The sequence below is a fragment of the Acomys russatus genome, chromosome 8 (assembly GCF_903995435.1).
Source record: "Acomys russatus chromosome 8, mAcoRus1.1, whole genome shotgun sequence".
In the NCBI taxonomy this organism is placed as follows: Eukaryota; Metazoa; Chordata; class Mammalia; order Rodentia; family Muridae; genus Acomys; species Acomys russatus.
Genome location: NC_067144.1, coordinates 21,018,283 through 21,031,333, shown reverse-complemented (window position 1 = coordinate 21,031,333; position 13,051 = coordinate 21,018,283). Strand labels below are relative to the sequence as shown.

At 38.3% G+C, this 13,051-nt stretch overlaps 1 protein-coding gene across 1 annotated transcript in view; it reads left to right on the top strand.

The window, feature by feature from the left end:
* The window catches only part of Stxbp5l (syntaxin binding protein 5L), a 239,059-nt gene extending 227,816 nt beyond the window's left edge, over positions 1-11,243 (top strand). Inside the window, exons 24-27 of the mRNA XM_051150549.1 lie at positions 3,032-3,392; positions 5,633-5,798; positions 8,957-9,068; positions 10,945-11,243. Of these exons, the coding sequence (XP_051006506.1) occupies positions 3,032-3,392; positions 5,633-5,798; positions 8,957-9,068; positions 10,945-11,243 (938 nt within the window). The remainder of the gene's footprint in view (positions 1-3,031; positions 3,393-5,632; positions 5,799-8,956; positions 9,069-10,944) is intronic.
* Positions 11,244-13,051: the final 1,808 nt, after the last annotated feature.

Sequence of the window (13,051 nt, the reverse complement as noted above, 5' to 3'; positions counted from 1 at the left end):
CTTGGCAACCTGCTGTCCTTCCTCTGAGTGCCACCAGGTCTCCCCCTCCAGGGGACATGGTCAAATGTGAGGCACCAGAGTACGTGAGAAAGACATATCCCACTCTCCACTCAGCTGTGGAGAATGTTCTGACCATTGGCTAGATCTGGGTAGGGTTTTAAAGTTTACCACCTGTATTGTCCTTGGCTGGTGCCTTAGTTTGAGCGGGACCCCTGGGCCCAAATCTGCCTATCATATTGTTCTACTTGTAGGTTTCTAGGACCCTCTGGATCCTTCTACTTTGCTATTCTCCCATGCTTCTCTCATTTAGAGTCCCAATAGGATATCCTCCCCTCTGTCCCACTTTCCTGGTAAGTGAAGGCTTTCGTGGGACATGCCCCTTGGGCTAGTATGCAGATATAAGTGAGTATATACCATTTGATTCTTTCTGCTTCTGGGTTAACTCACTCATTATGATCATTTCTAGCTCAATCCATTTATCCACAAATTTCGGGAATTCCTTGTTTTTAATAGCTGAGTAGTATTCCATAGTGTATATGTACCACAGTTTCTTTATCCATTCTTCTACTGAGGGACACTTAGGCTGTTTCCATGTTCTGGCTATTATGAATAAGGCTGCTATGAACATGGTTGAGCAAATTTTTTTGTTGTGTGCTGGAGCATCTTCTGGGTATATTCCAAGGAGTGGAATAGCTGGGTCTTGAGGAAGCCCTATTCCCATTTTTCTGAGATAGCGCCAGATAGATTTCCACTTTCCTTTTTTAAGGAATGTTTTCACACAGATTATCTTGTTTGCCTAGCAACATATTCTTACCAGTGATATGGAAATTTGAAATATATTTAAACATTGAATTGGAGAAGTGAAAAATACCTAGAGACTCTTCCATATTGTGTTTGTGTCAGACTCATTTGAATGTATTGTTACAATATGGATCGGTGGACCCCGCCCCAGGCCCTCTGATTCAGGATTTGTACTTTTAGCAAGTCCCTGGGTGATGCTAATCTAACAAGTGGGCCGTTTTTTGTCCCTATTGTGTATTGATATGTTGCAACTTCCTTATTAACAATTAATAAAATGACACCCAGAGAGGATAAATAACATGCTTCAAGCAAGCTAGAGAGAGAATTAGATTTGAAGTGAATTTCTTGAATCCCACTTTGCCTCACTTCTATCACCTCATTGTGCTGAGTTGCTGGATTAGAAGCTGCCAGCTGTCCCTGACCTCCCTGTCCTGATCCAATGAACTAACCTGCCTAAATCCTGCCTCAAACGTCCACAGAAATTTAGGATTCTGTCATAAGGAAATTATTCAGAGAAGCAGAGGTGAGGCAACCTACCATACAAGTATGTTCATTAGACCACATGGCATCAAAGACCTCAATAATAAAACCCGAAACTTTGAAACCACTTCTAAAAAGACATAAGGGAAACATTTCAAGATTAGGTGCAGGCAGTGATTCTCCAAATAGGACCCAAATGATCAATAATAATGACAAATTGACAATGAAATGACAATGAAAATTGACAAATTGAATTACATCAAATTAAAAGGGTTTTACCAAGCAAAATAAAGAGTAGAAGAGAGAGAGTAAAGAATGGGAGAAAGTCTTTGTTAGCTGCTCAATCAACAAGGAATTAATAACCAAAATATATAAAAGACTAAAAAGAATAACCAAAGTTAACAACCCAAGCAATATATAGATTAAACAAGTGGAACCCTTTTCATATGTTATCAGCATATGTTAATTATACAGAGTAACATATAACTACATACAAGTAATCATCTGCCATGGGCATTCAATCCTGAAAAATGCAGGTAAGCAACCCTTTTTTCTGAATTAAGATACTTAAACTTGGGTTGGAAACATGGCTCAGGGGTTAAGCGCACTGTCTGCTCTTCCAGAGGTCCTGAGTTCAATTCCCACCTTCCACATGGTGACTCTCAACCATCTATACTGGGATCTAATGCCCTCTTCTGACATGCAGGTGTACATGCAGATAGAGCAATCATATACATAAGTGAGTAAACAAATCTTTTTTAAAAATACATAAACTTGCCTAAGAGTTGAAGGTAATTGTTTTTAAAAGACAAAATCTTTAAATGATTTTATTTGAGAAAAAATACAATTTTGAGTTCCAAAAGACCTAACTTTATCCCTAGTTGTTATTTTAAGTGCTTGTCTTTCATACAATGAAAATTGTCATCACACCAGGCAGGAGGATGCACGCCTTTAATCCCAGCACCCACAGGGAGAGGCAGGCAGATCTTGAGTTCAAGGCCACCCTGGTCTACAGAGATACAAAGTTCTAGGATAGCCAGAGCTGCACAAGAAAATCATGTCTCAAAAAACTCAACATAAATGCATAAAATTGTCATTACATTCTAGCTAAGATCAAAAACCAAGTTAAAAAAAATTAGCAGATAGAGGAATTCTGAATGTTGACATTACCTAATATTTATTGGGGGTTTAAATTTCAGGAAAATTAGAGGACGTTTTCTAGCAAATGAGCATCAAAACCCTGGGATTGGACAGTATGATATGTGCACAGTGTGGAAGATGGGAGGGATCCACTAGAGGTGCTGATGGCAGGAAATAGAGGGGGAAAGGGATGTGATTCTATTTCGATTAAAGGCATATTAAGCAAAAAGATAATATATATATTGAATTAAATAAAAGTAAGGATCTTAGTGTTTGAATAAGAAAATGAGTTCTACTCCAGCTTAATATTATGACTGAGGCTTTAGTCCAGGCTCTATGGACTGCCCCTGGTGTCATCACCCTTCTAGATCTGTCTTCTCATTTGTAAAATCAACTGCTCTTTTAGGTTCTTTGTAGACCTGAAATTTTATTAATCCAAGTCATTCTAGCAGATTAACTCACAAACATACTGATTCTGTATATTGTTACAATATTACAAAATTATGCAGGTAAATTATGAAAATGTAAAACATTTACGGCCCGTGCATAAGTAATAAGCAGCTGCTTTAGAAAGGGCCTCACACATGAGCCATGTGAATTGTTTTTCTAGGTACGTTCCTCTCACTGAAAGGAGCTGTGCTGACATTCTCCTGCATGGACAGAACTGGCAGCTTAATGCAGCCTCCATATGAAGTATGGAGGGACCCAAACAACACGGATGAAAATGAAAAGACGTGGAAAAGGAAATTGGTCATGAACTACTCTTCCTCATCCCAGGAAGTAGGCGACCATCAGTATACAATTATCTGCTCAGAAAAACAAGCCAAAGTCTTCTCACTGCCCTCCCAGACCTGCCTTTATGTCCACAACATCACAGAGACGTCATTCCTCCTGCAAGCAGATGTCGTGGTCATGTGCAACAGCGCCTGCCTGGCCTGCTTCTGTGCGAACGGGCACATCATGATTATGAGGTACTAGGCATATTTATTGCTAACTGGTAATCACAACAATGCTAGCAAGGTATAGTGGTGAAAGGGATATTTGCACGACTGAAGGGAAGTAACCGATGTGGTGTTTCACTGTGTTCTGGAGTTCAGCAAGGTGAAGAGAGATTTGTAGTTTGTGTGTGGAGAGGGCTGATTTTGGTTTAGTTTATTTGTTTCATATACATAACATATATTAATATATATTACATGTATTATTGATATCAAAGAATCCAAGGGAAGAATTGTTCCCAGTCATTCATACATTAACTTAATAAGCAATTATTGGAAATACATTCAGCGCTGGATACAGAAGCCAAACAGAAATGAAATTATTTGTTAATTTCACTACTACAGAAGAACTTCACACAGAGAACATCACTTGATTCTCATAGCTTTTCGTGGATATTGACAAGTATTATTTTCATCTTCCATTTCACATATTAAAAATTAAAGTAAAATAATTTATCTGAAGGCGTAAAGCATAGGAAAAGGTGAAGTCAGCACTCAACAGTGCACTAACAGGCAGCAGGCATTTAAGTGAGATGTAGCTTAGAGAGTTCACTCTACTCAATGAGATTATATACAACTTGTGAAACATAAAAATATTGCCTAATGGGCTTGTGAATTCAGCAATGCTATGGTAGGCATTGGATGAAAATGCTTCAAGAAAATGAAATCTCTTCAATATTTTATAGAAGTGACTGTCATTCTTGTCAATTTCTCACCTTGTCCCAAAGTCATTTAAACAGTAAAATATTACACCAGACACAAAAGGAAGATGAAAATTACTAATGCATGACAGTAAACAAGTAAGAAACATAGAAAATAAAAATGCTAGTAGAGGAAATGTAAATTGAATGTTCTTTTGACAAACTACGTCTCCAAAGTTTAAATGCATTGAATCATTAAGTGTGTGATAGAAAGAAGTAACTTAGAGAGGTCGATTGACATGCATGGTTGAAGACATTGGGTGGCGAGCTTAATATGAAATTTATAAGAAATGGGATTTTAAAGCAGGGAGTTAGCCTTCTGTGGGATGTGCACTAGGAAACACTCAAGGAGACAGGGTTGGGAGCTCTGGAGCTGAGATGAAAGGTAGCTACAAGGCAAGGAGAGACCAGACATGGAGGAGAGGGAGATGCTGTGGGCAAAGCTGATTTGTTAGACAAGGTAAAGAGGCCACTAGGTCTCAGGATCTGGAGAATGTGTATTATAGTAATGAGGGGAAATGGAAAAGAATAAGAATAAAATACTTGAAAATAAACTGAAAATAAGTTTGACACTTGAGGCGCACCTAAGCCATCCAGCGGAAGTTAAACAGCAATTTAAGGTCTGTTCTCTTGGGGAAATGTGGCCTTGAATGACATCTAGAAAAATTGATGACAGCAAGCAGTAGTGTGGTGCTGGAACAGCCGTAAACACTTACTTCGATAATATATATTTCACTATATATATTTTACTATGTTTTACAGTAAAATTTCGGACCCAAGAAAACAGCTACTACGTTTGTATTCTACAATAAATTAAAATCAGTGTGCACAAAGAATTAGAATAGTTAGAGTCTGAGGATTAAACCAAAGAAGTTCTCTCTGCCTTCGATGTCCAAGAAATGATGGAGGGAAAAACCAGTGGGATTGTTGTTCATTACTGCTTTGTAAAGTTGGCTGGAACTACAGTATCCAAAAGGACATTCCTAGGACTGTCTTATCAAATTCTAGCTGCAGGGTTAAGATAGGAAGGGGCTACAGATGTGCTCTCTCACGTGTGTAAGTGCTCGTTCGTTCTATACGCATCCCTTAAGCTTAGGCCTTTTTTTATTTATAGCTGTGTTCCATATAGACACCCTATGAGACAGGAAGATTCCATTCCTGCGTAGAGGGATTAGGGAATTGGGAGCAAAGCAGTCTGTGCCCAGGCGCCCTAGACTGACCCCACATGTGTCTCTGTTGGTGCATAAGCTCAAAGACTAAGGAGTTGTGCTTAAAGAGAGGCCATAGGCCTCTACATTAATCCTTTAAGGAAATTTGCTAAGCATTTATATGGGCTAAGCTAGAACTGTGCTTGTGTTTGTGTGTGTGCATGTGATTATATAGAAAAGTCTATTTAATCCTAATCTTTGAGCATACTATAGAGAAAAAAACCATAAAATAATGACTTTAAAGTTTTTTATTAAAGGAAAAATTATATCAATGTAAATATGAAATACAGATTTTTTTTCTATTCAGCTTACCTAGTCTTCGCCCAATGTTGGATGTTAATTATTTGCCACTGACAGACATGAGAATAGCACGGACATTTTGTTTCACGAATGAAGGGCAGGCATTATACCTTGTCTCTCCTACTGAAATCCAACGCTTAACATATAGCCAAGAAATGTATGATAATATTCAGGTAGGTAAGACTCCTTTATAGAAATAAGTAGACATGATTGTTAAGAAAGAAAAAGAATACAGACCTCTGTAAGCTAATGTGTTATTGGAACTGACCATAAATATGCCCTTCCTAGGAGATGTTTTGAATACATATTCGTCAATGTAATCCTATTGACTTCTAGTATGGTTCTGGGTATACATGGATGTAATAAGAGGAACTGATTATAGCGAACATTTATAGTATTAGGTGAATTGAAATGTATCTATTTTATTCTAGGGAGTTTTGTCTTAATCCCATTGGCATAAGTTTCTTATGCATAGAGATGGGTTTTAGAATGGCATTTTTGTGCAGCTATATACTCACTCTGGAGACACATCTGTTTCTCATCTCTCACCCTTCCTATTACTCTGTTTCTCCAGAGGATCTAGGTTTCACTTTCATGTTTTACATACATGATGTGCATGGGTGCAATTTTATGTGTTTACATAAAATCTAGGACCCACGAATGAGGGAGCACATGTATCATTTGTCCTTCTGAAGCTGACTTATTATGCTTAACATAATAGCCTCCTGTTGCACCTATTTTCCTGAAAACAATAGAATTTCATTCTTTTTTAATTTTTAAGGTTTATTTGTTATTTTATGTGTACAGGTTTTTGCCTACGTGTGTGTGTGTGTGTGTGTGTGTGTGTGTGTGTGTGTGTGTGTGTGTGTGTGTGTGTTTCCTGGTGCCAACAGAGGTCAAAGGACAGTATCAGACCATCTGGATCAACAGCTGGGAGGTGCTAGAAATGAAACCCAGGTCCTGTGAAAGAGCAGTCAGTGTTCTTAACTTTTGATCCACAATTTCTTTATCCCTCGTTCTGTTAATGGACACTGGCACTTCTTCTATAACTTTAAAAAAAAACACATGTGCCAGTATCACTGTGGTATGTTAACTAGACGTCCTTTGGGCATACACTCAGGTATACAGCTGGGTCATATATCCTTGTGTTTAGTTTTGGGAAATCTCCAAGAGCATGATGGTTTACATATTGGATGGAGTAATTTATAATCCCACTACCATGTGCAAGTTCCCTTTTCACCTCATCCTTGCCAGAATTAGATATTTATTTTCCTAACGGTTGCCATTCTGACTAGGGTGACATGGGATCTGGTATAATTTTAGTTTGCATTTTCTAGTGGCTAAACACGTTGAATATTTTTCCATATGCTTATTGGAAATTTCTCATTGTCACTTAATTACTGCATTTATTTCATTGTCTCATTTATCAAAACTGAACTTTTTGGTTTTTCTGGTATTTGGCTTGTTTGGGTTTTAATTATCTCCATATTCTACATGTTAGTCATTTATCTTCTGTAAGTTAGCCCCAAAAAAAAAAAAAATCCCATTCTGTAGTCTACCTACTCACTTGTTTGTTGTGAAACATCCTGATTTAATAAATCTCATTTGCAGATTCTTGATTTTACTTCCTTAATTATCTGAGTGCTTTTCAGAAAGCATTGTACCCATAATTTGAAATGTTTTCTCACAACAATTTGAGAGTTCAGGTCTTACATTAAGATTTGATCACTTTAATTGACTTTATACAGGGTGAGAGATAAGAACCTAGCTTCACTCTTCTGTAAGAGGCTACCCAACATTCCCAGCACCACTTGTTAAAGAGACTGTCTCTTCTCTAAAATGTCTTTGCCTTCTTTGTAAAAAAAAAAAAAAAAAAAAAAATCATTATCACTGTAGCTGAGTGGCTTTATTTCTGGGCCCTCTATTCAGTCTTCTTGACCTGCCTGTTTGTTCTTGTGCTAGTGGCGTTTTACCTGTTTTCCTATGGCTCTGTAATATAACTAAAATCAGGGACAAGTGATACCTCCAGAATTGTGTCTTTGGCTCAGAATTGCTTTGGGTGTTTTGTGTTTTGTGCTTCCTGTGGGCTTTGCAACTTCGCCCCTTGTTCTGCAGTGTTGCTGATAAAGAGCGAATTGACTCTGTTTATAACGATTTTCACAGTGGTTGGCTGACCCAGGAGCGTGGCTAGTCTGTCACCTAGCGTCTTCTTCAATTACTCTCTTCAGGGATTTAAAATTTTCATTATTGAGGTCTTTAACATTCTTAGTTAGATTTATTCCAAGGTATTTTTAACCTATTGTGAAAGTGATTTGTTTTCTCAACATTTTTGTTACCTGGCATTTAGGAAAGCTATTAATTGTGTGTCTTCCTGCTTTGACGTAAAGGTTTGTTATTTTTAAGAATTTTCTAGAAGATCATTTAGATTTAAGTCTCCTGTACATGTGACCATAATACTGAAAATGGGAATGATTTACTTCTTCCTTTCCCAGTTTATCCCACTTTATTCCTGGTCTCTTGTTCTTGCTAATACCTCAAGAACTATACTGAGAATTGGTAAAGAATTCAGACACTCTTTTCCTGATTTCAGTGAAAATGCTTTGAGTATCCCACTATTTATCATTATCTCTATAGACTAGTAGAGTACACAGAATTTAAGGATTATTAAATTTATAGCAAACTATAATTTATAAATCAAGAGGAATAATGGGGAAATATGTGTTGGGTGCTAATTCATGTCCTGAGTGGATTTCAGTGTCAGAGGTTCTGAGGTGGTCACACACATGCTGGCACGTAAAGATACAGCCGTCTGTTCGCCTCTCATTAGGGAAGTGTTACCTTTGTGCCAGGTTTCACAGTCCTAGCTTGAGCATCTCCAATGAGTTTCAGTTTAGGTCAGGTGACTGTGTGGTGCCCAAGTGATTTCCGTGGCTTTCTGAGTCTTGTCTTAGTGAAATTGGTGTTTGGAGATATGACTGTGCTGAATTTTCTACTCTTCTCAACAGAATGGTTGGTTGTGGAATCTGCCCCTCCTTGCCCCAGGGTAATTGCTAGTAACATAGGACAGTGATTTCCCAGTGTGTGTTCCATGCAGCTTATGGCTGGGTTATCTAAAGTTTTGTGTTTTTCTGTCCTTACTTTTTTTCCTCCTTTTCTCCTTTATTAACGACTCTGGGGAGCTAAGGGAAGAACTGTGAGCCACATGGAAAACTCACATAGAAAAGATATGGAAAGGCTGTTTTCATGGTGTATTGTAACTTGTCACAGTGTTACCTTTTCATCTAATAATTTAATCTTAGTTGCTCTAATACTCTTTTCTTAATTGGTGCAGGACATGTTAGGCGATTTGTTTACTCCCATAGAGACACCAGAAGCTCAAAACAGAGGCTTTCTCAAGGGGTTATTTGGTGGAAGTGGACAGACATTTGATAGAGAAGAGCTCTGTGAGTAAATATCTTAGTTTAAAAACTCATCACAAAATAGAAGACCTGATTGTATATGTGTGTGTGGTTTAATGTACTATATCTCAAATTCTAGACCAAGGTGGTATTGTTTACGTCTTAAAGTTTTAATATTATTTTTAATTATTTAATTAATATTATTTTGAAAATTATGTTTATTAAACATGAATAAAATTAGTCAGTATATTAGGAAATAATCAAGTACAAATATATATTTATAAATATGAATATATATAAATATATGAATAAATATAAATAAATATATATAAAGTAATGAGCAAGCTAATAAGCATCTCAGTTTCAGATCAGCCCTATCTTAGGCACAGTTAATAGTATATGGATTTTTAAATTCTGAAAAAACATTTTAGTCTGCTTTCTTCTACCACTGCTAGAAAATGGATTCTTTATTCACAACACAAGTACATCAGTGCCATGGAAAAATAACTAGTTTGAAAATCTACCAGCGAGACTCTGATGAACAATAATCAAAAAGCAATAGGGGATAATAGAAAACATTTCAGAGGACAGATACAAATAACATTTTTAGACCGTGCCATCACTGTTTGGTGTTGCGTACCAAAACTCCCTTTCTCTTATTTATAACTGCAAAAAGACACAGGTGCTACTCTATAGTTGACTGTTATTTTAACCAATAAAGGGCACAAGGTATTGAATGCAGCCATGTAGAACTTCACATGTGCCATGCTAAGTCAGAGCGGGCAGGACAAGAAGGGCCACACATTATATGGCTCCATTCATATATACTGTCCTGAGCAGGCAAACTCATGGGCACTGAAAATTAATCGGTGGCTTCCTGGGGCGTGGGTAATGAGATAATAAGGAGTGATTGCTAATGCGTTTGGAGTTTCTTTTGGCAAAATGAAAATATTCTATAATCAGAGAGTAGTTATAATTATACAACTTTATGAGACACTAAAACCCAGTGAGTTAATTATATGCTTTATTACAGATTGCTTTTGTGGTATGTGAATTGGATATTTTTCAAAGCCTAGGTTCCTTTCCAATGTGACATCCCTGGAAATGTTCACTAAATTTCTGCCAAGATAGCTGTGTATTATAATTTGTTTTGTTTTGTGAAAAGCTCTCAGTATGTAAGCCACTCTGCCCTTCAAGCCTTGTAATCACCATGATGGGAAAGCAGAGTCAGGCAGATCACTGGGGCTCCTTGCCAGCTGGCCTGGCTGGTTTAGTGAGTGCTAGGCCAAGCGGGAGACCCTGTCTCAAAAAACAAGATGTGCCCAGCAAGATAGCTCGGCCAGGGGAGGCACTTGCTACCGAACCTATTAATCTGAGTTCGAAGTCTGGGATGCACATGGTAGATGGAAAAAAAATCCAGTTCCCATAAATTGTCCTCTGCCCCCCAAAATTATACCGTAATATGAACTAAGCCCACTTCCCTGACATTTACACACACACACACACACACACACACACACACACACACACACACAAACACACCATAATCATTCAATCATTTTTTAAGGAAAACAATGAAGGTGGAGAGCACCGGAGGTTAACCTCTGACCTCCACATGCAGGATCACACATGTGCACATACCCAAACACATGAACACATACATACATATGTACAAAAAAACTATGCCATACTATGTGAAAGCTCAGCCCCATACGCACACCACATATAACTGTATCTCCTAGTTTCTTCCTTAGGTTTTTGCCTTAAGCACTCATACCTTTAACACATACATATGATAAAACCAGATATGAATGAAAATCATGAAAGCATTAGAAATGTACGAGAGTATGATTTTGCCCTGGTGGCCATCTTGACTATGAATTATTGATGTGTTTTCAATTTCTGTGGCTTAAACCCTCAGTTGGGGAAGCTTCGGCAGGAAAAGCATCCCGCAGCCTTGCACAGCACATCCCTGGACCGGGTAGTATAGAAGGGATGAAAGGCGCTGCTGGTGGGGTGATGGGCGAGCTGACCCGAGCCCGAATTGCCCTTGATGAGAGAGGACAGCGGCTGGGCGAGCTGGAAGAGAAGACTGCTGGCATGATGACCAGTGCAGAAGCGTTTTCCAAACATGCACATGAGGTAAATGGCCCAAGTGAATACAGGCATCTTCATCCGGCCGACACTAGAAACATTCAACTCCTGCATGAGGAAGCCTAAGCAAGACACAAGTGGTGGCACAGGCTGTTAGTCCCAGCACTCGGGGAAGCAGAGGCAGAGGCAGAGGCAGGTGGATCACTGTGAGTTCGGGGCCAGTGTGGTCTAAAGAGTAAGACCCAGGACAGCCAGGGCTACACAGAGAAACCCTGACTCAAAAAATCAGAGAGAGAGACAGAGAGTCAGAGACAGAGAGGAGGAGGGAGAGAGGGAGAAAAGCCTAAGCAGTGGTGCTGTGTATCCTGAAATTTGTAAGTACTATGGTCTCCCTACTCAAGGAAATAAAATAATCCTATATTATGCTGAGACTTCTTTACCTTGGGCATAGAGTATTCGTTGATTTTCTATCACCTGCTGAAAGCTGTGTAGGGAATGGGTCTCTCAAGAAGGGTCCATAGACATCACAGTTCACGTCTACCATTTTGTCTCGGTCACTGAACATCGTTTCCTGTTGGCTAAGTCTATACAGCTTAAGCATTTGCTTTTTAAGCCTTTCTCATAAGCACTTTGCTCCACACAGAGGCCATACAATTTTACTGCACTTTGAGATTTAACTATGACTAGCTCAATACTGATTTGCTGAGTAGCGTCTTTACCGTTTCATAGCATCTCTTGACTGCTGGTTTTCTCTTTCCAGTTGATGCTGAAATATAAGGATAAGAAATGGTACCAGTTCTAACCTTCTAAAGAAGACAGTGACTGCTCTGAGAAACCATTATTCAGGGAAACAAAATTTATTCCCAGCACCACTATTCAACTGCTAGAAACCAGTTTCTTCTACAAAATGTTCCATTATAGTCCATCTGAGGTTACCATAAAGGAGACTTATCAAAGGCAAAGACGCTGTACAACATAAAGGCTGGAACCCTGGTTACAATCCCAAGACATTGGCTGAATTTGTCTTTTCCCATGTGGAATGGATGTTATCATCTTGGCATGTAATTTGCTAAGAGTTTATGTTTGGAGACTATGGGGAGTCCTTTTGATTTGAAATTTCCTGTACAAACAAAAGCATTAATGCACTTAATGAAAAAAAAAATCTTTGCATGATAAATTAACATCTTAAGAGGAAAAGAAACAAAAGCATGTTATAACAGAAGAAAATGGATTTATGGTAAACTACTTTTATGAATTGGGCCACACTCAACAATTTAAAAATCTGCATTAGAAGATATCAGTGCATTTCAAGTATATTTGCCACACCCAACCGAAAGAAATCAAAACAAACCCAGAATTCCTTCTCATCTGAAATCTTCCTTATTATGCTAGGACATTACTGAATTTTCACGGCAAGAATCTGATTCACTTTTTTCTCTCTCCATAGTATTTCACATCATTTACAGCTCCCATTCATAATCAAGTGTTGCCATTATAACGAAATATTCCCAACACTTTTTCTCCCATTTCTGCCACCCTCAAGATGAGTTCCCATTTTTTGTCATAAACCGTACAGGATTGAATCACCTCAAAGCATTTTTTTTTTCAGCCTGGTTTACATGCTACAGAGGAGTTGGCGATAAGTTTGCAGAAACAAGACTATAGGAACAATGCAGTCAGCTTTGAGAACTGAGTTCACAAAGAGTGGAATTTCACATACCCCAATTTCAGTTTCCAAAGCGATATATATATTTTTAAAGCACCGTTTGTATCCTTATCTGCCAATTACACAGTATATTACTGTTCAGACCCAAAAGGGCCTACAATCCCAAGGTGCTTCTGCAGCCTGATTTTCACAGACCAAACTGGTCACTCTCTTCAATGTGATTCAGTAAAACCTCGGCTAATGAATTGGGAAAGAGATCCTGAGTTAT